We start from the raw sequence: 27,999 nt of genomic DNA, 5'->3' as shown, positions 1-27,999 counted from the left end.
GCGCGGGCGGGCGGGCGGGGTCAGGCGGTTTGAACGAGACGAAGACGGAACCGGAGCCGGGTACGGGTAGCGGACGCGGTCCAACCGAGAGCCGGTGAGCCGGCCAGCGGGCACGGGGCGGTGGCTGGGGGGCGGCTGGGCGGGCCTCGAGCCGAGCCGAGCGCCAGTGGGCCTCGCGGGCAGTGCTCGGGCCGCTCCCCACGGCGGTGCGGTTCGGGCCGGGTGGGGGAAGGGCGGGGCCATGACCCGGCGCGCGCGGGCTGAGGGGCGCGCGCTCTTCGCTCCGCCGGGGGCGGGTGGGGGAGCGGGGGCGGGACGTCGGGCCGGAAGTGGGGGCTGCCCCTCGGCGGCGTGGGGGCTTATGGGCCGCGGCCTAGGCGTGGAACCAGGACAGGAGGCAGGAGGTTCCGGGGTGGTTGGGCCGGGTAGGGGGCGTGTGTGGAGTTGGAGTGGGCCTGCTGGAAGTTCTGAGGACCCCCCCACTGTAGGAGACGGGGCCGCCTGATGATTTAAGAGTCCAGGTTTTGGAGTCCAATCTGTATTGAATTCCCTGCTGTGCGACCTTGGGCAGGTGCTTTAACCTCTCTGGGCCTCAGTTTCCTCATCTGTAGAACGCGAGAGAAAGATAATACTACAAAGGGCTTGTCCCCGAGTATGGCGAAAAGCAAGCCAACTCCCTGGACTTTTTCCTTTCTTCATCAGTATTTGTTGAGCGTCCACGGAGCGCTAGGCACTGTGTTAAGCACTGGCCATACACCCAGGAGCAGGAGGGCAAAGGCCTGCTTTTTAGTAGTCTACGTTGTGGTGGGGAGACCGAAAATGAAAAAATACATGGAAATGAGAAAATTAATATATGGAAAAGAATTTCGTATGATCACTGGCGGGACAGTGTAATATATGAACAGTGCTTTTTCAGTACGTGGTTTCACAGCTGACCTGGGGTGCTGCAGGGCAGAGCTGGGCTTCTACTCCATTTTGGGATTGAAACTCCTGAAGTTCATTGAAGGAAGATGCACCAGGCCTGCCATCCACCTCTCTGATGGGGTATCTGTAAGAGTAGTGGTAATAGCAGCTCTTTGCTAATTGGGCACTTGCTATGTGCCAGGTGTTGTGTGGTTTTATGTCATTTAATATTGCACTTGTCTCTTAACAGATTTTATCTTCATTTTACAAATTAGGGGACCGAGACTCTGAGAGGTTATTTGCTTTATGGTGTCCAGCAAGTGGCTGAACCCAAGTCTGTGACTCTTTGAGTCCAGGCCCTTAATCTCTGTATTACGCTGCTTCCCTGAGGTCCGGATCTAGACAGTGTGTTTCCAGTGTGCCCTTTATGATGGTGTATATATGTATACAGTTTTTGTGGTTAAGAAATGTATAGCGGTTTATGACACATAGGGAAGCTTAGGACATGCTGTGTTTTTCACTTAGAGTCTTAGTTAATCCTCACTGCCTCCTCGGGATGAGCAGATGAGCTATTTGTGATCCGGAAAGGTGAGGTATTTACCTAGGGCCACATTGCTTTTTTTGGGGGGGGTCCCCTCCACCCATTCCATAGTGCTCAGTATGGTACCTTGAAAGTGATAAGTGCTCATCAACCAGCCTTGAATTGGAGTGGGTTTGGGAGCCTTTAGGAGAGGCTATATATGGAGAGGTAAGGGGAGGCTTTTTTAAGGAAGTTTAAATGTGGATCAAGGAAGGGTGAGGTTTATATGGTGATCATGGGGTCTGTCTTCCATTGAGGCCAAGCAGAGGAATCCTTATGGAGGAAGAGAATGAGCTGTCGCTAGCTGTAGCTGAGGCTCTGAGAGCTGGTCTCTTTTGACTGCCTGGAAGAGCAAATTAAATAGTTGAGTCAGTGGATGTTTATTGCACATCCACAGGGTGCCTAGCCCCATGTATTTAGTGGCTTCAGAGTTTGCGGAGCACATGGGGCCAGGTATTAATGTGCTGCTAATGAAAGAGTTTTAAATTTATGATGAGGAAAGGCCATTAAGGTTTTCTGAGCTGAGGTGTGGTCAGGAGACACACGTGGCTTTACCAGCTGCTTACGTTTTATGGTAGCATGATACACACAGTACCGGATGGATGTATGTATGAATATCGCCAAAATAGATTACAGGTGCTCACCCTGGGGCTGTGGTGGTTTTTGTTTGCATGTGTTTCTCTTTGATACCACACAGTCTGCATTTCATTTCTTCCTTTAGGGATTTTAAACACAGAAGTCACTTGGTCTGATTTTTGATTCAGAAAATTCTCCTTGGGTGTTGCATAAAAACAGTTTGAGACAGAGACTAATTTGATGTCTGTTGCAGTGGATGGAGGTGAGAGATGGTAGTGACAGGTCTCAGGTGCTGTTTTTGGCACTGGAGATAGGATAAATGAGACAAGGTCTCTCTCCTGGACTTGTTTGTTTAATACCAAACCATTTTTTGTGCCTTACCTCATTTAAACGTCACCTCAAATAGGGGGCATTCACTCATAAGATGAATGAGGTGTATTGAAGTTAAGTAACTTGCCCAAGTTCATACAACTGAGTGAGAGCCTCATGTTCAAACCCAGGCTTCAAATACTCAGCCCTTTGCATAGAGCAAATTTCCTACTGGTTCAGATCCCATCTGGGAATGATTCAGAAATGAAGAGATAATGACAGTTGTAGAGGTTTGAGTGAAATGCTGTGGGAACATAGGGATTAATTTCCCAGTGGAGTCAGGAACTAAATTGTGTTGACTTCTAGTATAATATGGTTTTATCATCTGAGTTTAGGTAAGAGAGTTGATAATTTGCTTTCTGAGACACATTTTTCTCTGCTTGACACTGTCCTGCCAGCCTGAAGACAGGTAGCCTTTCCTGAGCCCACTGTGTGATATGCTGTGCCAAGTCCTCAGGGGAGGGGGATGTGGGGTGTGAGGGCACAAGCCTGAGACATCAGATAAAGAGGAGCTTGTGTGGTAGATCTCCATCATTTCCGGCCCGTTTGACTTGTGAGGTGTGCTGGAGACGCAAGGGAAGACTAGCTAGTCCCTTGGTGGAGGAATGAAGTGCTCAGAGTCCCATGGTGGTTCCAAATTTCCTGAGTTTTTCTTCCCCCATTGATCATATTGATGTCACATGAAATGAGGAAAATTACAAGTGTTGGTCATTGTGAAATTTAGTATTTTCTAGCAGAAGTCCCCAACCTCCAGGATTTAATGCCTGATGATCTGAGGTGGAGCTGATATAATAATACTAGAAATAAAGTGCGCAATAACATAATGCACTTTGAATCATTTGAAAACCATCCTGCCTGCCTCCTCCCCCCTTTCCCCAGTCTGTCCATGGAAAGACTGCCATCCACAGAACCAGTCCCTGGTGTCAAAAAGGTTGGGGACTGCTGTTGCGTAGTCATGAGTCCTCATGGTAATTGCCCAGGAATCTCATTTAGGTCTGGATCCACCTGCCCTTATCTCATATTGAATCTTCTCTTCCCATTATCTGTTCACCAGCAGTCGGTGACCTTTTTCAAACTTAAATGGTGATTCTCCCCCATTTAAATCCCAGGAAGGGATTCTTGAACAGTTAAGAGATAACATCTGAATTCATCATGCCTGCAGAGTCCTAACAGGATCTGGCTTCTTCACTTTTCCCACTTCTGTTGCTCCTTACCCTCCTGCTTGCGGGGCTGTAGCCACTCTGCTTAAGCTTCTCACTTAGCTTAGCCAAGTGTCTGCTAAGCTCCTGGTGCTTAGTAGGCCTGCAGATGGCCTCCTGTCCTCAGTAGGTTCAGCAGAGAATTTTACTAAGGACTCTTCTCTGTGAGGTCATTTGCCACCACCTCAGTAGTACTTAGGTTATAGAAAAGGTTACTTTTTCTATTGTAAAAGTGGACATAGTCTTTAAGAAAATTCGGAGAACTTCGTAGTGGAAACTATAAAGAGAAATTAATAAAAAGCCCACCATCTGAAGAAAACTGGTGTAAACATTTTGATACATTAATGGATAAATGAATTGATGTTTTCTAAGCACATTTTTATCGGAGAAGGCAATGGCACCCCACTCCAGTACTCTTGCCTGGAAAATCCCTTGGACGGAGGAGCCTGGTAGGCTGCTGTCCATGGGGTTGCTAAGAGTCGGACACGACTGAGCGACTTCACTTTCACTTTTCAGTTTCATGCATTGGAGAAGGAAATGGCAACCCACTCCAGTGTTCTTGCCTGGAGAATCCCAGGGACAGGGGAGCCTGGTAGGCTGCCGTCTATAGGGTCACACAGAGTCGGACACGACTGAAGTGACTTAGCATAGCATAGCATAGCAAGCACATTTTTATACCAGTCACATTAAAATGGGGCCTGAATTTTAGGCTGGCTGGTGTTGAGCCGTTCATTTCAGGTTATGTTTACTCCTGGAAATCTAGGCTTGTGGCTGGAACCCTAGGTCTTTGATTTGGTATCTTGGGGAAGAATGGGGGTGAGGCTTCCAAGTTGAGTGTCCCCATACTTCTGCTCTGGTGACTCCAGGAAATGCTTGCGCTTTCTTGCTGCCCAGTAATGCGATCCCTTCTCTTTTCTCACGTGCTGTAGAAGATGGCAGTGAACGTGTACTCAACGTCGGTCACCAGTGATAACCTCAGTCGACATGACATGCTGGCCTGGATCAATGAGTCTCTGCAGTTGAATCTGACAAAGATCGAACAGTTGTGCTCAGGTAAGAGTTCAGTAGACCCCTTTCCCCAAGTAAGCCTGCGGGTCCTTCAGGGATGCACAGGTCGGTCCATGTCTGATTGCAAAAGCCACAGGTTCGGGTTCTGTGTTAGGGCTGCTCTGTTTGTTTCAGCCTTGCCTTGGTTCCACTTGTGAGTGGGACTGTGCTTGAAAGGAGCCTGCTCTCTTCTGGCCTGTATGTCCACCGTCGCCCGCTATAGTGGCTCCATTCTGAGGCCTGCAGCTTACTTAGCCTCAGCTGCTCCGTCTGCACTCTTTGCATCCAGATTTGAAGTGACTTATATTTGAGGACAATAATTGTAATTGTTCTAGTTCTGTATTAGTTTATCAGTGGCATTTCTTACTTCCACATAACTCAAGACCAAAGTCAGGCCGGTTTGCTATTTCAGCCACAACTTTATTGAACTACTGTTTGTTAAGAATATGACAGAGAAGTGCTGATTTAAAACGAGAACATACATTATGTGTTAGGCTTATTAAAATGGATTTACCCCAGATAGGAGGTGGGGTCAAGAATATGACAGTAGAAGGATGAGCTGTATATCCTGCTGCTACTTGAATTCTTATCTTGATCTTTGGGTAGAGAATTAGAACCTTCAGCTTCTCCTAGTAATCATAACAACAGTTATTTAATTGAACACTTGTGTGCCAGGGTTATGTAAATGCTTTCAAATATCTTTTTATCACTGTACCTCTGTGAGGTGGCCTCTTGATGAAAGTGAAAGAGGAGAGTAAAAAAGTTGGCTTAAAGCTCAACATTCAGAAAACTAAGATCATGGCATCTGGTCCCATCACCTCATGGCAAATAGATGGGGAAACAGTGACAGACTTTATTTTGGGGGGCTCCAAAATCACTGCAGATGGTGACTGCAGCCATGAAATTAAAAGACGCTTACTCCTTGGAAGGAAAGTTATGACCAACCTAGACAACCCATTAAAAAGCAGAGGCATTACTTTTCCAACAAAGGTCTGTCTAGTCAAGGCTATGGTTTTTCCAGCAGTCATGTATGGATGTGAGAGTTGGACTATAAAGAAAGCTGAGTGCTGAAGAATTGATGCTTTTGAACTGCGGTGTTGGAGAATACTCTTGGGAGTCCCTTGGACTGCAAGGAGATCCAACCAGTCCATCCTAAAGGAAATCAGTCCTGAATATTCATTGGAAGGACTGATGTTGAAGCTGAAACTCCAATACTTTGGCCACCTGATGCGAAGAGCTGACTTATTTGCAAAGACCGTGATGCTGGGAAAGATTGAAGGTGGAAGGAGAAGGGGGCGACAGAGGATGAGATGGTTGGATGGCATCACCGACTCAATGGACATGAGTTTGAGTAAACTCCGGGAGTTGCTGATAAACAGGGAGGCCTGGTGTGCTGAAGTCCGTGGGTTGCAGAGTTGGACATGACTGAGTGACTGGACTGAACTGAACTGAACTGTGAGGTGGGGATGTTTATTAACCTTTTTTTTACAGATGAGAAAATGGGCTTAGAGAAATTGAATAATAAGTATAGGTTTAAACAACCCAGAATAGAATTGAGGCTTGAACCATATTTGAAATCAAGAGCCCATGTCCTTCAGCCTCTGTACCATACTTGTTCTTCAGACTTTTCTTTGACCAACTAGTGCCATTCAGATCTCCTTAAAATTATTGCTTTCATTTATATGAAAATTTTCTAAATGAATTCAGCTTCTGTACTTCCTTGTTTTGTAGCTGAGTCTTGGTCTTAGTTTCATTTGCTGGTCTTGTTACTTCCTCTGTGAGATTTAATCCCAGTTCTATAGATGGTCAGAGAGGCTCGTTGTGAAGTCGTACAGTGAGGGGGGGCCCAGGAGTCACGCCTACTAAGCGTCAGTTTCTCTGTGAGTCGTAGGTGCCGTTGGATCTGTGCTGCTTTTCCTCTAGTTTCATTTCACCACCACATCCCCTTTTGTTGGAGGCTTTTAAAGCACTCGTTTGCCCCGTGATTAATGACTAATGGGGGGGATGAGGTCATCTTAATTTTGTTTGGAGCCAGCTTTTTAACCAGCAATTTCTCCCTGAAATTTGTCTTTTTCTATAAATACACTTCAAGATGTATTTCACTTAATTAAAAAATGAGATCTCTTTTCATGTGTAGGTAAGACTGTACGTGTGCTCATCTGGCTCCAGGTTTCTCTCATTCAGTCAGGGAGCTGTCGTTGGTAGTCAGGGCACGAAGAGACCCCAGTCTGCCCTAAGCGTGTGACTTTTGATGGGACCCTGATGTTCTGGTTCTTCATCTGTAAACTGGGATAAGTGAAGCGAAGCGAAGTTGCTCAGTCGTGTCTGACTTTGCGACCCCGTGGACTGTAGCCTACCAGGCTCCTGAATCCACGGAATTCTCCAGGCAAGAATACTGGAGTGGGTTGCCATTTCCTTCTCCAGGGGATCTTCCTGACCCAGGGATCGAACCTGAGTCTCCTGCATTGCAGACAGACGCTTTACCGTTTGAGCCACCAGGGAAGCTCTTAAGATCTGGTTCACCTGTTGGGCTGTTGTGAGACTCACCTGTAAAAATAGCTCTCAGATACTGATTCTGTGCCAGCCCCTGGATGTGAGGCTGGGTTTCTCAAGGGACAGGACACATGGTTGTTTTTCAGAGGAGCCTGCATGGGGCACAGCTTATGCATTATAGAGCCTGATTTTGCATCCAGATCTTTCTGGCCACATAGCCTGTACTCTTTCTGCTGTGTACATGCTTTATCTTTTTATTTTATTTTTTTGACTGCACTGGGTCTTCATTGCTGCCTGTGGGCTTTCTCTCGTTGCAGTGAGTGGGGGCTACTGTAGTTGGGATGCACAGGCTTCTCATTGCCATGGCTTCTCTTGTTGCAGATCATGGGCTCAGTAGTTGTGGCACATGGGCTTTGTTGCCCTTGGCATGTGGGATCTTCCCGGAGCAGGGATTGAACCCATGTCCCCTGTGTTGGCAGGTGGATTCTTAACCACTGGACCACCAGGGAAGTTCATCCATGCTATATCTTTTGAAAAGAAGCATTTGGAAGAGAGTTGAACAAATTAAAATATATTACCAATTACAGCGATATTGTTTCATTAAAAATCTGTAAAGAGTTTGAATTTTGCCTGCTGCCTGCCATTTTTCTTATTATAAAGTGCTTTTTCCCAGTGGAACATTCAGAATACTTTGTGATTTGTAAACAAACTTCTGTTCACAGCTTGTTCCCCCCTTGAGAGTGGTGTGGGGCTTTTCTGAGTATGTAGAGGTTGCATTGTGTGCATGTTGGTGTTTAGGAAATGGGGTCTCAACTTCCAAACAGGATGAACTGTAGACACTGTGTCCCTGAAGAAGGTCTGCTTCCAGGGGATTGGAGTCAGAGAGAAAGCCAGGCTCCTCAGATCCTTGTGTTTACTGAGGCCTCAGGAGAATCCCAGGGACCTTTATCACTGGTGCCTGGTCCCTCCTGATCTTACCTTCGTTAAGCAGAGAGGCAGGCACACCAGAATTCTCTGACCGTGCACAAGCTTTGAGAGGTAGGAATAGGTTTTCCGCTCGAGAGGGCAAAGCCCTGAGGTTCTACACTATTCATGTGCTGGCTGCCTGCAAAGTGGCTGAGTTTATCAGCATTGTGTGCTCCCTGCGTCCAACGGTGAAAGGAACCTCTGCTTGGCTCTTGTAGTGAGATAAGGTGCGGAGGACTTCAGTGATAGGGTTGGCTGGTTGTTTCAAGGTTCATTGTGTTCTGTAGTCTCTCTGTTTTGGAGAGTTAGTCATCAAGTATTTTGGAAAGATAGTTATCAAGAAAAAAGACCCTGGTCACAAAGAGTGATTGCGATGAGGGATTGCTTGTGTCAAAAGGGGGATGCAGGAAAGGAAAGAATAAAAGAAGATTTCCCTGGTAGACTAGTGGTTAGGATTTGGGGCTTTCACTGTTGTGGCCTGGGTTTAATCCCCAGTTGGGAAACTAAGATCTCACCAGCGTGATGGCAAGGCCAAAAAAACAAACAAACTGGAGTTGGGAGAGGGGGTGAAGAATGCTGATTGCTTTCCATTCCATTCCTCTCTCCCTTCGGTTCCAGTCCCTGACCAGGCCCCTCTGCACTTTTCTAAGGGCCCAGCATGGTGCTCTGAGTGTGAATGTCCTCAGAGCTCCCTTCTTTGCCTTCTCTTGTCCAGGCCAGCCAGCTTCACAGTTCCTGTGCTCTGCTGAATGGGAGAGGTGTTCAGATGCTCCCAGGCAAATGCTAGATTTCCTTTCTTCTTAGCTTATTGTGGGGCCGTGGTGCCTTTAGTTTATATAACACAGCTGTCAGTCTTTTTCTGGAGCCGTTCTGAGAGGGAGACCTGCCCCTGACCAGGCCTCTCCCATTTTGTTTTCTCAAGTTGACTCCCTTTTCCATTTTGGACCTGAATTCGGCCATTCTTCCAATGTCTCAGGCCTGAGAAGCATCCTTTGAGGCTAACTCACAGAGTTCTGGGTCTTCTGCAGGGTCTTTTGGCTGTAGCCTTTCTCAGTTTGCAGGCTGCTGCCACAGTGGCCTCTGCACTGGGCCCTACACACCTCTCTGCTTGTCCCATGGTTGTCTACGGCCTTTTGAAGAGACCATTTTTATTGAGTCACTCCTCTGCTCACGAAAGTAGCTCTTTAAATTTTTTTTTGCTTAATTAATTCTTCAAATACCTCTTTGTGTTAATTGAAGCAGAAGACAAACTTATTTTCTTCTGAGTATAAGTAATTAGGTCTTCTTTATAGAAATGTATTAAAAAAGAAAGCTAGCTTAAAGCACAACATTAAAAAACTAACATCTTTGCATCCTGTCCCATTACTTCATGGCAGCTAGAAGGGGAGAGATTGGAAGAGTAACAGATTTTATTTTCTTGGGCTTCAAAATCACTGCAGATAGTGACTGCAGCCACGAGAATAAAAGATGTTTGCTCCTTGGAAGGAAAGCTACAACAAACCTATACAGCATATTAAAGAGCAGAGACATCACTTTGCCGATAAAGGTTCATAGAGTCAAAGCTTTGGTTTTCCCAGGAGTAACGTACGGTATGAGCGTTGGACTGAAAGAACACTGAATGGCGAAGAATTGGTGTTTTGGGAAATGTGCTGGAGAAGACTCTTGATCTGTTGAAGTGCAAAGAGATCCAACCAGTCAATCCTAAAGGAAATCAACCTTGAATACTCATTGGTAGGACTGATGCTGAAGCTGAAGCTCCAATACTTTGGCCACGTGATATGAAGAGCTGACTCATTGGACAAGACCCTGATGCTGGGAAAGATGGAAGGCAAAAAAGAAGTGGGTGGCCGAGGATGAGATGTTTAGATAGCATCACTGACTCAATGGACGTGAATTTGAGCTGGGTGACAGTGAAGGACAGGGAAGCCTGGTGTGCTGCAGTCCACGGGGTTGCATAGAGTCGGATGTGACTTAGCACTGAACAGCAACATAGAAACATTAAGAATAAAACTGTAATCTGTTGTACTGTCACAAGTGATAATCACTGTTATCTTTTAATTGTATTTTGAAGGTAAGGTCTGTCATTCCCATGTTATAGAGAAACTGAGAGAAGTTAACTGACTTGTCCAAGGTTACTCATTTTAGCTGTATTTTCAGTATTTTCCATAATTTTAAAATGTAATTGACATACGTTTTGAATAACCAAGTCTCAAAATGGTTTAGAATTCAAAAGAAACAAAAAGATAAACAGTGGAAAGCCTTCCTGTGAAAAGAGCAGAAGTGACCAGTGTTGTCAGCTGGGTGGCCTCCAGGGAGAGTGTGTAGGAGCAGAAACGTCCATCTGCCCATGTTCTGTGCGTGTGCTTCTCTTTCCCCCGTTCTACACGCCCGGGGGCGCTCGAGCACGTCGGGCGTTCTGGGGAGCGTCCACTACCCGTGCAGCGTGCGCCGCGTTCTCCTTCTGTGGCTCTGTAGCACCGTGATTTCTTTGAATCAGTCCCTTGTTAATGGACATTTCATTTATTTCCAGTCTGTTGCTGTTACAGACTGTTGTAGTAAGTATCAAATACAAGCACACAGTGTTGTACAGTTTTCTTTCTTTTAAAATTAAAATAGGGTAGTTTTTCTCATGTTCAGATGTCTTCAGACCGACTTTTAATGTCTGCATTAATGACGCCTCACAGTCTTCTATTTTCAGATTGTTTTGGTTATTTTTTTGATGCCTGGACAGGGACTATTTCCAAATTGTATTCATCCTTTAAAATGACTTAAGCCTCACCTACTTCCAAAGCCTGAACACTTTTGCATTTAATGGAGCGTGTTTCCTGTGTGTAAAACTTTGAGAGTTCTTAATGTGGAGTTTTCTGATAGGAGGGCATCTGTCTTACGTAGAATTCTCTTTTTTGTTTTAATCTGTTTTTCCCCTCACTCTTAGTTATGGTGATGCTCTTGGTCAGAGTCTCACACCTAAACTCATTTTTTAAAAAAATTTATTTTAATTGGAGGATAATTACAATATTGTGGTGGTTTTTGCCATACATCAACATGAATCATTTTTTAAAAATTAATAAATTTTTGACTGTGCTGGGTCTTCATTGCTGCTCGTGGGCTTTCTCTAGTCGAAGCGAGAGGGGGACTACTCTCTAGTTGCCATGCACAGGCTTGTCATTGCGGTGGCTCCTCTTGTTGCAGAGCATGGGCTCTAGGGCGCACAGGCTTCAGTAGTTGTGGTACCTCTCCACATATGGAATCTTCTGGACTGGGGATCAAACCCTTGTCCCCTAATTTGGCAGATGGACTTGCCAACCACTGGACCACCAAGGAAGTCCTGGCCTGTATAGATTGTTGACTTCAGCTTTCATCTAATTCTCCAAGGGGCCCTGGCCCAAGATGGCTGAGAGCCTGTGCACTTGAGATAGTGCAGGCGTTGGGCGCAGGGCTGCACTGTGCCCTGTGTGTTCTCTGCTTGTAGCACAGATCTCCGTAGGACGGCGCTGTGGTAGTCAGCGGAGACCTGGTGGTTGATGTCATGACACATCTGGTCCCACCCTAAGGCTGTCTGCATCTTCCAGCCACAGGTTACGTGAACCTGCTCTCCTGCCCCAAAGCACTGGGATAGCGGTCATCTAAGAGCAGTCCTCTTCTGCACCTTGTGTTGCCAGGCTTTGTTATTAAGGCCGAGACTGGAAGGAAAGCCCCTTTGAACCTCTTCTGTACCCACTTGAGACATCTACAGGCCAGGAGTGTTGAGCCCTTTTGTAAATAACCACCTGACAGACTTCTTCCTTTTAAGCATTTATCTTCTTATTTTGTGTGCTTATAATAAAAGTAATTTTCATTGTATATAATAATATTTTAAAAAATAATATGTTCCATACCACCTCCCAGAGATGGCCACTGTTCAGTCATATTTGATCTCCAAAACAGTAACCTTGTATGGTGTAATACAGTGTGCTTTCTCCCAGTTTTTTTCTATACGTATAAAGATGAACGTTTTTACATACATGAAGACATGTTATAGATAACGTTTTTGTATCTTACGTTTTCTTTTAACATTAAGTCTTGAGCTCTTCTCCCAACCCCCACCAAAAAATGTGCTTTGATTGCTTGCGTAATACTCTCTTAGGCAGTGTTGTACGAATTTATGTAACTGATTGCTCCTGCTGTTGGACATACAGGTTGCTTCCATTTTTTCCTCTCCTGAATGAAGTTATACAACTTTCATGTGTAAGTCTTTGCTAGATGTATTTTTAATGTGTGTTACTTTATTAAATTTACTTTTTTTCCCCTTTCTTCTAAGTTTACTTTTTTTCCTTTTTCTTGGCTGTACTGTGAGTCCTAGCTACTGGACTGCCAGGGAATTCCCCTTGCTATATTTAAAAAAAAGAAATGATTCCCTTAGATCCCTTAGGTTGGATCCCCGTGTGTTTATTAGGTGTTTACATTTTTGTGTGTGTGAATTGTCCAATTGATTTGTCTATTTTTATTGAAGTCCTTGTGTTTTTCTTTGTGTATTATCTCTGTTTCAGCCAGCTAGAGTGTAGCAGCATGGTATATACCTCTTTCTTCCCTGAGCCAGGAAATGCTTTAGTCTGGAGTAGGGTGTTCTAAGAAAGTGCATAATGACATAGGAAAGAGCAGTGGACAGGGAGTCAGAATACCTGGAATCTGGCTCTAAGCTTGGTCTCTGGCCTCTGTGGTCGTGAGCCGCAGTTTTTGGTCGTCAGGTTTTAAATTTATAATGGCTCTAAGGATTCTTCTAGCTCTAAAATAAAAACTGAAAGTTCTTCAGGCAGGTTTTTAAGAGCAGATGACTGATGCTTTTAAGTGGTTTTGAATGGAAAGTCTCATGAATGGCTTGAGAAAACTGTGTATTTAGTAAATGTACTTTATTTTGCTGGTTCAGAAAAAATATCTTTCATGTGTGAAGCAGTGCTGTAGGTATAGATGCTTCATAGATTATGTCCTTGTGTATATGTGTGTTTTAAGTTGGTATGTATGTATCAGGATCCAAACCAGATCTATATATTGCAGTTGGTAAATTATTGCAGTCAACAGAAAGTGGACTTTTAAATCTCCCTTAAAATGCAGCAATCATCACTCTTCGTGCTATTAACTTGTTAAAGAGACTGGGTCGTTGTCTTACGAAATTGAGGAAGCTATTAGTGCCTCTATTTTAAAAAGCATAAATATTGCTAATTCACTGCCTGGTACATAGAATTCGCATAGTATATTTTTGTTGGATGAGTAAATAAATCAAGCCACTTTAGGAATCAGGCTTTCACTTTCTAGTGCTCCTTTCTACTAAGAATGTCACTCTGATCACTGAAGTGCTTCTGCTCTCTTTGCTGCTGCTGCTAAGTCGCTTCAGTCGTGTCCGACTCTGTGCGACCCCCTAGATGGAAACCCACCAGGCTCCCCCGTCCCTGGGATTCTCCAGGCAAGAACACTGGAGTGGGTTGCCATTTCCTTCTCCAATGCATGAAAGTGATAAGTGAAAGTGAAGTCACTCAGTCATGTCTGACTCTTAGCAACCCCATGGACAGCAGCCTACCAGGCTCCTCCGTCCATGGGATTTTCCAGGCAAGAGTACTGGAGTGGGGTGCCAGTGCCTTCTCCAGCTCTCTTTGCATCTTCCCCAAAATAACGATAATGGCACTCTTTATGCCAGATCTGGCAGGAAGCCAGTTTGGCCTGATGTAAAATAAGTTGAATATGCTTATTAAGGCTGCCTCATTCTGCAGAACACCTATTGCGTAGTCGCTGGATTTCTCGTCTCCTTTTCCTGAAAAGACAGTAAGTGTACATGGAGCCTGCCCTCTATTAGGAGAGTGCATTTTAGTAGGCATTAGAGAAATGGCATTCCTAAATTTTAAGTGCCAAGAAAACACTTTTGGGGGTAGTGATGGATAAAAATGAATAAGTGGAGGAAGGAATGAAATTGGGGAGCAAATGGGATGAAATATATGCAATAATTTCTTATAGTATTCTTATAATAATTTCTTTAAAATTGAAAAAATTTAAATGGAAAAACTCAAAGATTCCTTCTATTCAATTTTGTTTATAAACTGATAGGTTAATTAAGTTTATTTAGAGATGTAAAAAGCCCAGGGAGGCAGACATCTTAGAAAAAACATGTTTTTAACCTAAGTCAGAGGATGGATCTTTGATCAGAGGACGGATCTTTGCCATATTGGGGAACTCCTCCTCCTGCTGGCATTCATTTTTCTTTTAGTTGTCATTTTATTGTCATTTCTGTTTCCTACAAAGAATAGTCTTAAAATTTCATAGGACCATTCCTTTTCTCTTCATCATGGGATTTCAGGTTGCAGGTATGTTGTAGAACTTAAGTAGAACCACAGTTCTGTTACTGATTTCAAAGTCAAGTGGAAATGATGCTTTGGGATTTTGTAGGTACACTTCCACAACTTTTCAAATTGTACGTGGGTTAAGCGAGTTGGTAACTTTTTAGCCTGTTTCTTTAATAGCTAGTGCGTTTAATGTTCCAGTGTGTGTTTTCTTCTTCTTTTACTCACTCAGGGGCTGCCTACTGTCAGTTTATGGACATGTTGTTCCCTGGCTCCATTGCCTTGAAGAAAGTGAAATTCCAAGCCAAACTAGAACATGAATACATCCAGAACTTCAAAATACTACAAGCAGGTTTTAAGAGGATGGGTGTTGACAAAGTAAGTAAGCTTTATTCTTTCATTTAGGGTATTTCTTAACTCGTCATGATTACCAAGGCTACCAGTGCTGGCCCATGACTTTGGATGTTTTTGTTTTTCTTTTCCCAATTTGTATAGTTATCTTTTCTCGAGTTAACAGTTTACCGGGAGCAATGTGTCCCTCTGTTGTCCTATCCCTGGTTCCCGTGTGGTCGTCTTTCTTCATTGTGAAGTTGGCGGCTGTCTGGAAAACCAGTCTGTAAATCTGTACCCATTTTTTTTTAACTGTAATATATTAATCTGAGATCTAATTCTTTTAATCTCTGAATTTGCTTCTGTAAAACATACCATATGGTAGAATAAGTAGTTCTAATAGAGAAGATTCTAGAACTGCTTGACTTTTTTAGTGAAGTATAAAACCAAAGTATAAATTACAATATTTTTATAGCTAGTAGGTGCTGGAAAGTTCCCTCTTGCCCTCAAGGTTATGTGAAGCTATAAGAAACAGAGTCCACAAAGCTTCATTGGGAAAAAAACCTCTGTTTTAGTAGATAATACGTTATTGCAGTTAAGCAGTCCCCCCCCCCATCAAAAGGGCTTAATCTTTAAGCCATTTTGAGGGCGGGGAACATTTTTCAGTAAAGCTTGTAATCACCCCCTAATTATCTTGCTTCTATATCTGATTTTTTATTTACTTTGAAATCAGTCTTAATTTAATATTGTCTCTGCAATATATAAAATGTGCATTAGTATTGTAAGGATATCATTTAGTTGTCAGGCATGGTTTAAACTAGGTTTGTCTTATTATACACAGTAGTTTTTCTTTTTCTTTTTATGGAATTAATGTTTTGAATAAGGCAGATTCCTAGAGTATATAAAAGTAGAATAGTGCAGGGATCCCCCGTGTACTTCGTGATCATCAACTCAGGGGTGGTCTTATTTCATATTATCTCTACTCCACCCCCTGTAGTCCTGGATTATTTTGAAGTAAGTTCCAGATTTAGCTTTATTTGTTAATGTTTCATACCAAGAAATTTTTTAAAGTTTGCTTGTTCAGAGGGGTGGATAGTTCAGATTGTAACTGGAATCCTTGAGGAGTTAAAAGATAGTTATGCTCTGACCATTTAAAGTAATACCTGATAGCACAATAAAAATCTTAGAGGGTCCTTTAAAGTGTGTTTTAATAGGATTGCAATTACTTGAAAAACATGCCATTTTGTAGAAGTCTATCCCAGGATTGATTCTGTACCTTGACCTATTTTTAAGGTAATGTTTTTTTTAACACAGTTCATCGAGAATACTTGTTATTTTGTGGTCTGGACTTGGTACCTTGTGTCGGGCACTGTGGCCATGCAAGTTCCATGGGAGGTTTACTTTTTACAGTGAAATGACGTATCTTAAAATGTGTTTGGATGTGTGTGTGACTTCTGTATGATACTTGTTTCTTTTGCGTTTCTGATTTCTTTTGATGGAATTGAACTGTGGGGATTGGCTGTTGTTAAGTTCTCTGTGGAAGGTAAATTGAATGAAACTTGCTCTACAACCTTCCAGGGGCTTACTGAACATTTAGTTCTTGCCTCTTTGTCTCCTTTTAGCAGAGCTTTATACTGATTTTGATGAATGTGAACACCTTTGATGCCTGCCAGAAACCTCTTGCTTTGAACTAAAGAATCTTATAATTTTCTGCAGATAATTCCTGTGGACAAATTAGTAAAAGGAAAGTTTCAGGACAATTTTGAATTCGTTCAGTGGTTCAAGAAGTTTTTTGATGCAAACTATGATGGAAAAGAGTATGACCCTGTGGCTGCCAGACAAGGTCAAGAAACTGCAATGGCCCCCTCCCTTGTTGCTCCCGCTCTGAACAAACCGAAGAAACCTCTCAGCTCTAGCAGTGCAGGTAAAAAACAAACCAACCGCGCCCCACCCCCAACCCCCCCCCCCCCCCCCCCCCGCACAAATAATGCCATTTCCAAATAATGGTAGTCTAGTTATTCATTCATTCATTCAGTAGCCATAGGCTTAGGGATCTGAAGTAGCATAATCCCAGCCTTATGGCAGGAGCATGGATTGTGACATCAGGGCCCAGCGTTTGCTCTTAGATCTCTGGAGCCTCTATTAGCGCTTCATCTCTGCCCTGTTTCTTCCTCTGTAAGAGGGGAATTGCAGTACTGGCCCCAGAGAGCTGGTCTTGAAGCCTGAATGAGTTACTGTTGGCAGTTTTGCCAACACTCGTTAGTTGTATGGAATAGAAATCCCTCAGGTTAGCTCACATAAAGGAGAGTTAGTTGGAACACAAGGACATTTCATCTTAGAGCCCTGGAATGGAAATTTGCAACCGGACCTGAACTCTCAGAAACTGAAAGAGCTTTCCAGGTCCCTCGGGGGCTGCTCTTGGTTCTGCATTGTCCTTCTGTCTGCAGACCAGCTGCTTGTGCTTATTCACGGCTTCCCTGCCCTCCCTAGAACCTCAGCTGCTAAGTTCTGTGATGCCAGCAGAATCCAGGAGGCAGGGGCAGGCTGTTTATAAGAGACTATCTTTTGAAGTCCTGGCCTAGTGGGTTTTCCTAAATGTGTTTGTAGTGATATACTCACAGAATGTGTGTGTACCTTGTGAGCGGTGGGTATTCTACAGATGCTAACTCCTCCTTTCCAGAAGGTGGCAAGAACATTAATTAAAGTTGGATAGTACCTTGAGGGAGGGGCTGATCTATCTGGTAGGTAGAAAGGGATGTTGAGTGCTTTGTAATTTTTATAGCTTTATTGAGCTCTTGATTGACTTAAATACAGTTCATGCATTCAGAGTTTTCAAGTGTACAATTGAATGGTTTTTAGTGCATACATAGGTAATATTATTCTATTGCCATAATCAGTTTTAGAACATTATCATTACCCCCCAAAAGAAACCTCACGTGCTCCCGGTAGCAGTCACTTCCCATTTCTCCCCAAAACTCCTCCCTCCCTGATAGTCCTGGGCAACTGCTGATCCTCTGTGGATTTACCTATTCTGAATATTTCTGAATGGAATTATAGAATATGTGGCCTTTTATGTCTGATTTCTTTCATTTAGCATAATGTTTTCAAGGTTCATCCATGTTGTATCATGTATCAGGACTCCTTTTTATGGTTAAATAATATTCCATCGTGTGGTTGTAGCACATTTTATTTATTCATCAGTTGATGATGATTTGAGTTCTTTCTGTTTTTAAGCTATTATGAACAGGGCTGCTATGACCATTCATATGCAAGTTTCTGTGTGGGCATATATTTTCATTTCTCTTGGGTGTGTATCCAAGAGTACATACTCTTGGAGCAGAATTTTTGGGTCATGTGATAACTCTGTGTTTAACGTTTGATAGAACTACCTGACTGTTTTCCAGAGTGGCTGAAACATTTATTTTCCCAAGCAGAGTATATGAGGGTTCAGATTTCTCCAGATATTGAGTACTTTGATTCTTTGGCTTTTTAGAATGGGGAATTGCATAGATAACCCTGTGCATTTCATATTTCAGATGCTGCTAACAGGCATGTGGAGACTTGGATTGAGTATTTAGTCTTCAGTTTAAACATATGCTAGAGATCCTCCAGCGGAAATGCCTGTTACTCTGGGTGGCTTTAAGGTCATATGGTTGTTGAATAGTTCAGAATGTTAGGAAGATGAGATATTTCTAAGCCTGGCATAATATATAAACTTTGCAAAATACTCGCTGAATGCATAACTAAAGTCATGAATGATAAATTTGCCTTGAGGTAGCCCATTCCAGATTATTCTTTATTATTTTAACTTGCCAATAGGTTGGCCCCGTTACTGTTTTCCTCATCTTTGCTTTGGTCATTCTTACTGAGAGAAGTCTGTCTATCCTAGTCACTGTGCTGCTTTTCTCTCCTGACCCTCTAAACAAGGAAACAGGAAGGGGTTTGGAAGCCATTAGTGGTCAGAGCAGTCTCTACCCACTCGCTCATCTTCCTAATCCAAGGAGTGTCAGGTTCTGAGTTGGGAGACACCTTACTTTCCAGATGGGGTGTCATGGGTGCCCCACAGCTGGGGCTGTGGGCTCTTTCCCTCTGCTCCATGAAGCTGCCTGTCTGTGCATTTAGTTAGAGCTGGGTTCAGGTAGTTCATCTGTTTGTACCAGGTTGACTTTGCCTCTTTCAGATGATAGTCCCGTCCACCCCAGCGGAAAAAAGACCACACCAAAAGACTTATTGCCAGCACGAAAGATCATGGCTAAAATTGGTACTTCCCTGTGTTGCCAGGATGCAGAATCACTTTGGGTGATCATGGGGTGTAATCTTGCATGCTGGGCTCTCTGCGGTAGGCCTCTTCACTGCATAACTGTGGAGAGCAGTTGGTCACAGCCTTCTCTTGTTGTCTGGTGGGTTCTTTTTGTTTTGAAATTTCTCCTCTTAAAAAAAAAGCCAACTCTGTCCCCCTCTCAGCTCCACAGAGGCCCATTACAACACACAGAACTACTGCAACCCCTAAAGCTGGCCCGGGTGTGGTGCGGAAGAATCCCGGTGTAGGGAATGGAGATGACGAAGCAGCTGAATTGATGCAGCAGGTAGGCATCTCCTGTGTCCACAACAGGAACCCTTTGGGGGAAGGGGCGCTTGCTGCCCTGACTGGGGAGCTTTGTCTGTGTTCTTGTGGGAAGACCTGCCTTGTCTGTGTATCACAACAGTCCTCGTGACATGTGTCAGGGCTTTGGGACCTGTGTGGGGACTGTGAGCGCGGACATGAAGATGGAAGAGCGGGGTGGGCAGCTGTTTCTAAGCTCCATTGTTTCTATTAGAAACCAGTATCTGTTTGGAAATGCACGCATAAGGTAGAACCTGTTCAAAGTCTCTGGAACACTGTCAGGGTTCCTGGGATTCAGAGACTGTCTCTTGAATTTTGGCTCTAACAGGAGATAATGGAGAGCTCCTTTCTAAATAATAATTAAAAAAAAGTATTCTACAGTGTCCCTGCTGACATCCTGGCTCACTGGAGAATCGAATGGAGAGTGCAGCTGATGTGCAAAGCCTATGGCTTTTCTCTTCTTAATAGGTAGATGATTTGAAACGTCTTGTTTTGAACCAGTTAAGTATCTGAAAATAATTGGTAGAGGTCTCCATAGATCAGAACAAATTTTCGATTTTTAGACATTTTCTCACTAATTCTTATAGTTGTTTTGTTTGCTTTTGGATGTTCCTTGTAATTAATTCCAGATTTAAAAATCAAGGATGCTCTGTAATTCCTGTGAGTTTAGGAATGAACCTTTTCACTTTCCTGAAAGCCAAGTCCTAAAGCTTGGGGGAAACAGCCTCACTTTAATCCAGAACCTTTTGTGGCCCAGACCAAACTCTGAGGAAGTCAGGACCTAAAAGCCTGTCCCCAAGACCACATTCACTGTTATTTTTCGTTCTCTGATCTGCATGTGCCCCACGGTGTAGGTGCCTCGGGAGGGTGGAAGGTGACCAGGTCAGCATCCCCGTGGTTGTGGCGGCCTCAAGCGCCCTGTGGGCACTGTGGCTGTGAGTGCAGAAGTCCTGGAGGTTGAGGAGGTGTCCCTGGAACTTCTGGTTTCCAGGCACAGGTGTACACAGAAAGTGGTCTCAGAAATAGAGTAAAGAGGTGTCAGTACTGAGACTTGGCAGCCAGCATAGGGTTGGCCTCACGGTCTCCAGAAGAAGATGCGATGGATTCCATGGGACTGCTGCCCAGCTGGTGTTCTAGGTGAGGGAGCACTGGATTTGAGGGGGCTGTAGATTTGCGGCTGGTCCTGGCTCCACTTCTAACTTGGGGCGAGTCAGTTAACCTCTGAACTCGCTGCCTCATATGCGGCGGGGCAGATACTTTACTCTCAGTGGTTGGATGGATTTCACAAGCTGACGTTTTGCCAAGTGCCTGGAAGGGTTTGGGATAAATGGGGTAAGTGGGGGTGGATGAAAGACAGTTGTGATTATTATGGAAGTTCTTGTCTGTGGTCTTGATAGAGTGAAAAAGGTTTTGAAATATGTTTTCAAAGTTCACAGGAGTCAGATTTTTTTTTTGGTGAAATATACAACTGTTAACAGCAAAAACAAAACCAGCACTTTTAGAGTGCAGGCGCCAGTGCTGGATTAAGCGTTTTGCTTTCACTTTTGCAGCAGCTCCGTGAGGGGTTCCAGAGAAGGACAGCAGTGCAGCTCACACCATCCTGCCCAGCCCTGCCTCAGAAATAACGTGTGTGGCCAGCACAGGGCTTTGATTTTTACCATTCTTATTTTCAATGTGAAGGATTTTAGGTTCTTTGCAGGTTGCACACCCTGTTACTAACTCCCATGGCTCGTATACATGATCTCTCTGACCCTGAGAGTATTAAAAGTGGTGCACTTGATGAAGGGATGGAGGTCTGGGAGACAGGACCATATTGGTCATGAAAAGTGGAGCCTCACGGGCTTGGTGGGCAGTGTGTTCTACACAAAGTACCTTTTGGTGTTCATAGCCTTGGGATAGCTTCAGTGATTCCATATTCGTTTTTTTAAATGTAATTTTTATTTTTGACTGCACTGGGTCTTCAGTATTGTGCGTGGGTTTTCGCTAGTTGCGGAGAGCTGGGGCTGTTCTCTAGTTGAGGTGCACAGGCTTCCTGTTGCAGTTGGCTTCTCTTTTGTGGAGCACAAACTCTAGAACATAGGCTTTAGTGCTTATGGCACATGAGCTTAGTCGCTCCAAGCCATGTGGGGTCTTCTCAGACCAGGGATTGAACTGGTGTCCCCTGCACTGCAACCACTGGAACACCAGGGAAGCCCGATTCCACATTCTTACGTCATTTGGGAGAAATGTACTGTTCCAAAGCAACACTATTGAGTAGAAATAAAATGTAAACTGGAAATGTGAGATATACGTATATAGAACTGAAAGTTTTCTGGTAGTCACGCTGAAAAAAATTGTAATAAGAGACAGGTTAATTCTAATAACACATTACTCAATATATTTAAAGTATTAGCATTCTGATGTGATCATTATAAATAGTTATCAGTGAGATGTTTTACATTTGAACACTGTACTGGGTCTTTGAAATCCAGTGTGTATTTGATAGCTACAGCCTGTCTCAATTGCACTGGCTACATTTCAAGTGCTCAGAACACCACCTGTGGCTCATAGCTACCGTATCGGCCAGTGCCAGGTCGAAAACATTCTCCTTGGGCTTCCTGGGTTCCAGCTATTACTTCGCTGTAAGAGAATTGTATGCTTGTGGATTGTTTCTTGTGGATTCATGGTTGTTGAGGGATGTCAGGGAGGGCTGCTGCCTTGGCCTGTGGGTGGGGCCTGTCGGGCTGGTTTCTGGCGCCCTGGGTGATGTATAGGTGGAAGGAGGTTTCAGTGGGCTTACGAGGGAGGCGCCGGTGTAACGTGCGTGTACTAGTGGGCTCCAGGCTGCCGCGCCGTGCCAAGTGCTTCCCTTTCCTTCTCGTGATTACGGGCCTCTTCTCACTCATGGACCTTGGGCCGAAGATCCAAGCAGCTTTCACTGCTGGGGATAGTCACCTCTGATCCTTTAGTCCCCTTCTCCCCCTCCACTTCGGGAGTAACTGATAGTTTAAGGAAAGGCTACAAACAGCATTTAAAGCAGGGGTGGGGAGAGTGGAGGTGGATGAATTATTTTGTTTTGCAGGCGACTAGGTGGTGTTAGTACTTTATTGAAACTTTCAACTATTTTTATTCATTTATTTTTAAATTATTTGTTTTTGGTTTTGCTGGATCTGTGTTGCTCTGTGGGCTTTTCGCTCGTTTCAGAAGCAAGGGCTACTCTCTTGTTGGGCGTGTGGGCTCCTCAGTGCAGTGGCTTCTCTTGCTGCAGAGCACAGGCTTACTTGCTCTGCAGCATGTAGGATCTTCCTGGATCAGGGATCGAACCTGTGTCTCTTGCGTTGGCAGGCCATTCTTTACTGCTGAGCCAGCAGGGAGGCCCCGCAGTTATTTTTTAAAGTGATTCCTGTGGTTGCTAAATTCCTTTAGTGAGAGTGTCTAGAACCTTGTTTCTAGAGCCTTGATTCTGGATCGGTCTGTTCAGGCCTTTGATGGCAAACATTGAAATTAAGTCTTTGACAAAATGGTCCTGGTGGTTCCAGTCACCTGCTCCTCATCTCTGATGCCTCTCAACTGCAGGTTGTGAGGGAGCAGGACTTGATCCCTTTGGTTGGGCCTGGCTTCTTCATCAGGCTGTGGGGAAGCTGGATGAGCTGTTTTAGTAACTAGACGTTCAGAAGGTGGACTAGGTTCCTGTAGTGCCTCTGGCTCTCAGAATTCCACTACCCACATTGTTCTCAGCAGCTGCACCTTTGATTCCCTGGCTGGGCTTTCCATGGGGCCCTAGCCTGTAAGGCCTGAGAAGATATATTGTACCATTTGCCATGTAATTTGCATTCAGTGAGAGTCATGGTTGAGTATTCTGGAATGAAGACACACTGGACTGTGAGAGTTGTTATGGTATTGTTATTATTATGTTATGATAACATAATAAAAGTTATGACTTTTATTATTCTTGGCTGAACAGAGTCCTGACCCATTCACTGAGATTTGTTTTGTCATTGCCTCTTTGTGGAAATTAGATTCCCTCAGTGAGGCTCCTGGAAGATCCTGTGGCATGAGTGGTGAGCTGATGATATGCTCAGGGAGCTAGGGGTGGAATATGGTGGGGTGTGCCCCTCTCCTCTGCCCTTGTCTCTCCCTTTTGAGACTGTCTTGAGGGAGAGAGTGACGCAGGGACCCTCTCATCAGAGGATGCTTTTCTTTTAGTCATGGATCACACCCTAGCCTCAACATACTGGGGGGAAAAATAACTATTGAGTTTCTATGCCCAGGTGCCCCTCAGTGCTAGCTATCTTTGGCCAGTATTAGTTGTCTTTAAATAGTTTTGCCCTCCTGCTCATCATTTCTATCCTGCTCTCTTGGACCAGACCCTGCCTTACCGTTGACTTCAGCTTGCAGAAAGACCTGGATTAACTGACCAAATGTCCTGGTGTGGACTCAGTATATAATTGGCAGCCACTCTGCTGGGCCAGGTTGTGGATTCTTTTTCTATATTTGTCTCAGCAGCCATGCCTTTTTCTCTTTGATCTTGTCTTAGTCTCTGAGAAATACCTACATGTTTCCTCATGTAGCCTGTCCTTTTGCAGGAATTGTTATAGTCAGAGTGCCATGAATCAGCCCATGGTATTGATCTGGAGCTGAAGAAAATTGACATCAAATTAAAATGGGAGTTTTGTCCTTGTTAGGGAATTTGATGAAAGACCACACATCTCCTTCCGGGTTGGAGGTTTAATCTGATGTGTTGTTGGTGTATGAATTCCAGGTGTCTGACCCTTTCTAATGTTTTGTGCAGGTCAATGTATTGAAGCTGACTGTGGAAGACTTGGAGAAGGAGAGAGACTTCTATTTTGGAAAGCTGAGGAACATTGAGTTGATTTGCCAGGAGAACGAGGGGGAGAACAACCCTGTGCTGCAGAGGATTGTGGACATTCTCTACGCCACAGACGTATGTGCTGACTTGGGGATGTTTTCTTGCCATTTTGCCACCTAAGAGAAAATACATTTTATGTGGTGGTTTTTGGCAAGCTCAGTACTGATGCTTGTTGTGTTTCAGCATAGCATTCATTTAAAGACTTCATCATTGACCCTCAAGAGTCAGCCAGAGGGGGGACTTCAGCTTCTGCTTTGAGGTCTGAAGGGACAGTGAGGTGGCGGGCTGCCCTGCTTCTGTAGCTTGTGGCCACTGGTAGGTCACGAGTGCCACCAAGTGCTCTTAATCCTGCCATCCCCGCCTCCACCCCACTCAGCGTGGACCCCTTGGTCCGAGTTGCTGCCTCTTTTTCCTATGCCCCAGGTGTGCCCTGGAGGGTTAGGCACATGGCCCTGTTTGAGGTCTGCTGCCCACAGCTGTGAGAGGTGCCTTTTTCCTCCCACGCTGGAGTGTGCCCGCTTCCCATTTCTCCACACTCTCCTGTGGTCAGATCTCTTGGGAGTCATGTGTATTCGGCAGCTGAATAGGGAAGACTCATTTTCCCTGGATTTAGGATTTGACATTTTGCTCTGTCCACTGTTTAATGGCTATAATTATTAATAATTCTGCCATGCCCAGCAGGGTCTTGAGGGTCAAGCTATAGTATGTGTCTTGCCTAAGTGTTTCACAGTATGTGGCCATATACAAATATAAGGTAACATTAATGTTATTAGCACTATCCTCTAAACGTATTAAGTGAATTTGGGGGTGTTAAGACTGATGACTGAAAAGTTGATAATTTGTTCAATAAACCTGTGTTTCAGGCTTGCTATATACCAGATAATGCAGACAGAGTTAATGAAGATACAGGTGTCTTTGGGTTTAGTCCGAGTATTGTTTTAGTGGAGTCATATGTTGAGTAAATTTAGCCATAGAGGTTTAGTTTAAACAATAGATGGTGGGTGAAGGGGGAGTCTAAGTGTTTTAAGAAGGCAATGGCATCCCACTCCACTACTCTTGGCTGGCAAATCCCATGGACAGAGGAGCCTGGTAGGCTGCAGTCCATGGGGTCCCTAGGAGATGGACACGACTGAGCAACTTTACTTTCACTTTTCACTTTCATGCATTGGAGAAGGAAATGGCAACCCACTCCAGTGTTCTTGCCTGGAGAATCCCATGGATGGGGGAACCTGGTGGGCTGCCGTCTATGGGGTCGCACAGAGTCGGACACGACTGAAGCGACTTAGCAGCAGCAGCAGCAGCCATTAGCTCATACCAGATGTCTGGAGTGAGTGTGAGGTGGGAGCCACACATCCGAGGTTTCCCATGCCTCTCATGTTTGGTCAGCCTAGTTAGTTGTGGGTAAACAGACCACCCACAGCACCTGCAGTAGTATGCAGGTTCCTTCTTGTTCAGTCACTCAGTCGTGTCCGACTCTTTGCGACCCCATGGACTGCAGCACACCAGGCTTCCCTGTCTTTCATCATCTCCTGGAGCTTGCTCAGATTCATGTCCATTGTGTCAGTGATGCCATCCACCATCTCATCTTCTGTCGTCCCCTTCTCCTAAAGGGGATGCAGGTACCTAAGTGCAGTCAAAAGAAGGCACGAAGGAAAAGCTGGCAATGTGGACAGGTTATTGAGAGGAGATGATCTGGTACTATTACGGTGACTTCAGGGATTTTTGAGGGTCAGTTTTCTTAAATAGCTTTATTGAGGTTCGGTTGGTTTAACAACAACTTGATGTATGACATCATTGCCATCATCAAGACAGTGGACACATCCATCACCCTGAACAGCGTGCGGGTGAGTTTGTGCTCAGTTTTGTCCTTCTGTGCGATGTGGTTCCACTGCCTAACTAATAGAAAAGCAGTCACTTGGTCTTGTGCCATTCAATGCCAAGTGTGTGGTAGAGACAGGAAGAACCGTTGACTTTGAGAGGCTTTAAATATGAGGAAAGGGAACCCACAGTAGAAACTGGTCTTTCATTCAGCGTTGAATAATAGCTTTCCCCTCCCATTTTCCCATTTCAGGAAGGCTTCGTGATACCTGATGAAGGGGGCCCACAGGAGGAACAGGAAGAGTATTAATAGCCTGGACCAGCCGAGCAACATCTGAATTCTTCACTCCAAATCATGTGCTTAACTGTAAAATACTCCCTTTTATTATTCTTAGAGGACTCACTGGTTTCTTTTCATAAGCAAAAGTACCTCTTCTAAAAGTGCACTTTGCAGAAGTTTCACTCCTTTTCCAATAAGTTTGAGTTAGGAGCGTTTACCTTGTAGCAGAGCAGTATTAACATCTAGTTGTTCACCCAGGGAACAAAGAGGCTGACCATGGGCTTGCTTTGTGGATGCTGGTAGCACTGATAGCTGGAGAAGGTGGAGACCTCAGTAGAGAAATGTAAAGACTGATTTGAATTTTAAGTTAATGTGAAATCTTGGCAGAGAACGTTTTAATAAATAAATGCCTTAAGAGTATTTAAAAGATGCTTCCATATTTCAAAATATAAAATGTGTGTTTGACATTGTGTCTGGGAAGGAAGGGCTGGAACCTGGAGCCTTTGGGACCTGCTGTTCCCAGCCTTCGCAGGACTGCTTGATCCTCATAAGCCCAGACGTTGGCCCAAAAGCAAAATTTGAAAAGTTATTTTGTAAGCCATTTTGATGTCCTTGACCAATAGCATGCCTGTTAAGAAGCAAGAGGCATTGTTGCCTGGATGAATAGAGGGTGTGTTTCAGGCCTGAGAGGTCTGAGTCAAAGAGCTTGATTTTCATTGAGCATTTCTCTGGTGATTTTCCAGTTATCCCTGATAATTCTGTGTACTGTGCGTGTTTTTTTTTTTTTTGAAATGAGGTGTGTCCAGTTTTTAAACCTAACAACTGCTTTTGGGGACTTGCCCACATCTCTGGGATTTGAATGGGGGCTGTGTCCCGTTTTACTGTCTTTTAAGTTTACATTTAACATGTTCCTCTTCTCTGCTCCCCTTGCCCACTGGGGACTCCTCTTTGGCTCCTTAAAATTTGCTGCTTAGAGTGGAAGTTCAGCAGGCAGGTGATCATACTGCAAGTTCTTTTTGGACCTCTGGCAAAGGGAGTGATCAGTGAAGGCCACCACTCCCTTGGGATCTGCAAGGCTGGGTGTTTTCGGTACCTGCTGTCCACAGCCCTCCACTGTTATCGGAATACTTTGCCAGTGCACTAATCTCTTTGGAGATAAAAATGTTAGTGTGTTACTAAATGTTAATTTTCTTTTGCAGAAAATATAGTACCATGTCTGAATTAATTATTAATATTTAAAATATTTCATTCCTTAGCTCCCTCATTTGCTTTGCTCACAGCCGACTCATTTCCTTTGTTTGGCAGAATTCTGCAACGTGTGTGTCACCCACTACTGAGATTGTTCAGCCCCTGATGTATTTGTATTGATTTGTTTCTGGTGGTAGCTTGTCCTGAAATGTGTGTAGCAAGCAGGTATTTTATGATAAAATTGTTGTGTAGTGCATGCTCTGTGTGGAATTCAGAGGAAAACCCAGATTCAGTGATTAACAATGCCAAAAAATGCAAGTAGCTAGCCGCTGTTCAAACAGCAGTGGTGCTGTTTCTCTTTTGTGGCCTTTTCGACTTCTGTTGCCCTAAAATTCCATTTTGTTGGGAACCCATTTTCCACCTGGTCTTTCTTGACAGGGTTTTTTTCTACTTTTAAACAGTTTCTAAATAAAATTCTGTATTTCAAGAG

General features: G+C 44.3%; 1 protein-coding gene across 6 annotated transcripts; it reads left to right on the top strand.

Annotated features, from left to right (window-relative positions):
- The first annotated feature begins 8 nt into the window (after positions 1 to 8).
- Positions 9 to 27,999, top strand: MAPRE1 (microtubule associated protein RP/EB family member 1). 6 transcript variants are annotated; one of them, XM_086332377.1, is made up of 8 exons: positions 9 to 60; positions 4,557 to 4,680; positions 14,674 to 14,819; positions 16,488 to 16,695; positions 18,952 to 19,032; positions 19,236 to 19,357; positions 24,146 to 24,298; positions 26,295 to 27,999. In XM_086332377.1, exons 2-8 carry the CDS (start codon positions 4,560 to 4,562, stop codon positions 26,349 to 26,351), a joined length of 888 nt encoding a protein of 295 aa, XP_086188503.1. In that variant the 5' UTR covers positions 9 to 60; positions 4,557 to 4,559; the 3' UTR covers positions 26,352 to 27,999. The 6 variants fall into 6 exon arrangements, with proteins under 6 accessions (XP_086188503.1, XP_086188502.1, XP_086188506.1 ...); XM_086332376.1 differs by having other exon boundaries at positions 9 to 94; XM_086332378.1 differs by lacking the exon at positions 9 to 60 and adding an exon at positions 321 to 571.

The sequence above is a fragment of the Bos grunniens genome, chromosome 13 (assembly GCF_055505025.1).
Source record: "Bos grunniens cultivar Pamir isolate PY7600 chromosome 13, Bosgru_T2T1.0, whole genome shotgun sequence".
NCBI classification, from domain to species: domain Eukaryota; kingdom Metazoa; phylum Chordata; class Mammalia; order Artiodactyla; family Bovidae; genus Bos; species Bos grunniens.
The sequence above is the reverse complement of the archived record's forward strand: the minus strand, read 5'-3'. Positions and strand labels throughout refer to the sequence as shown.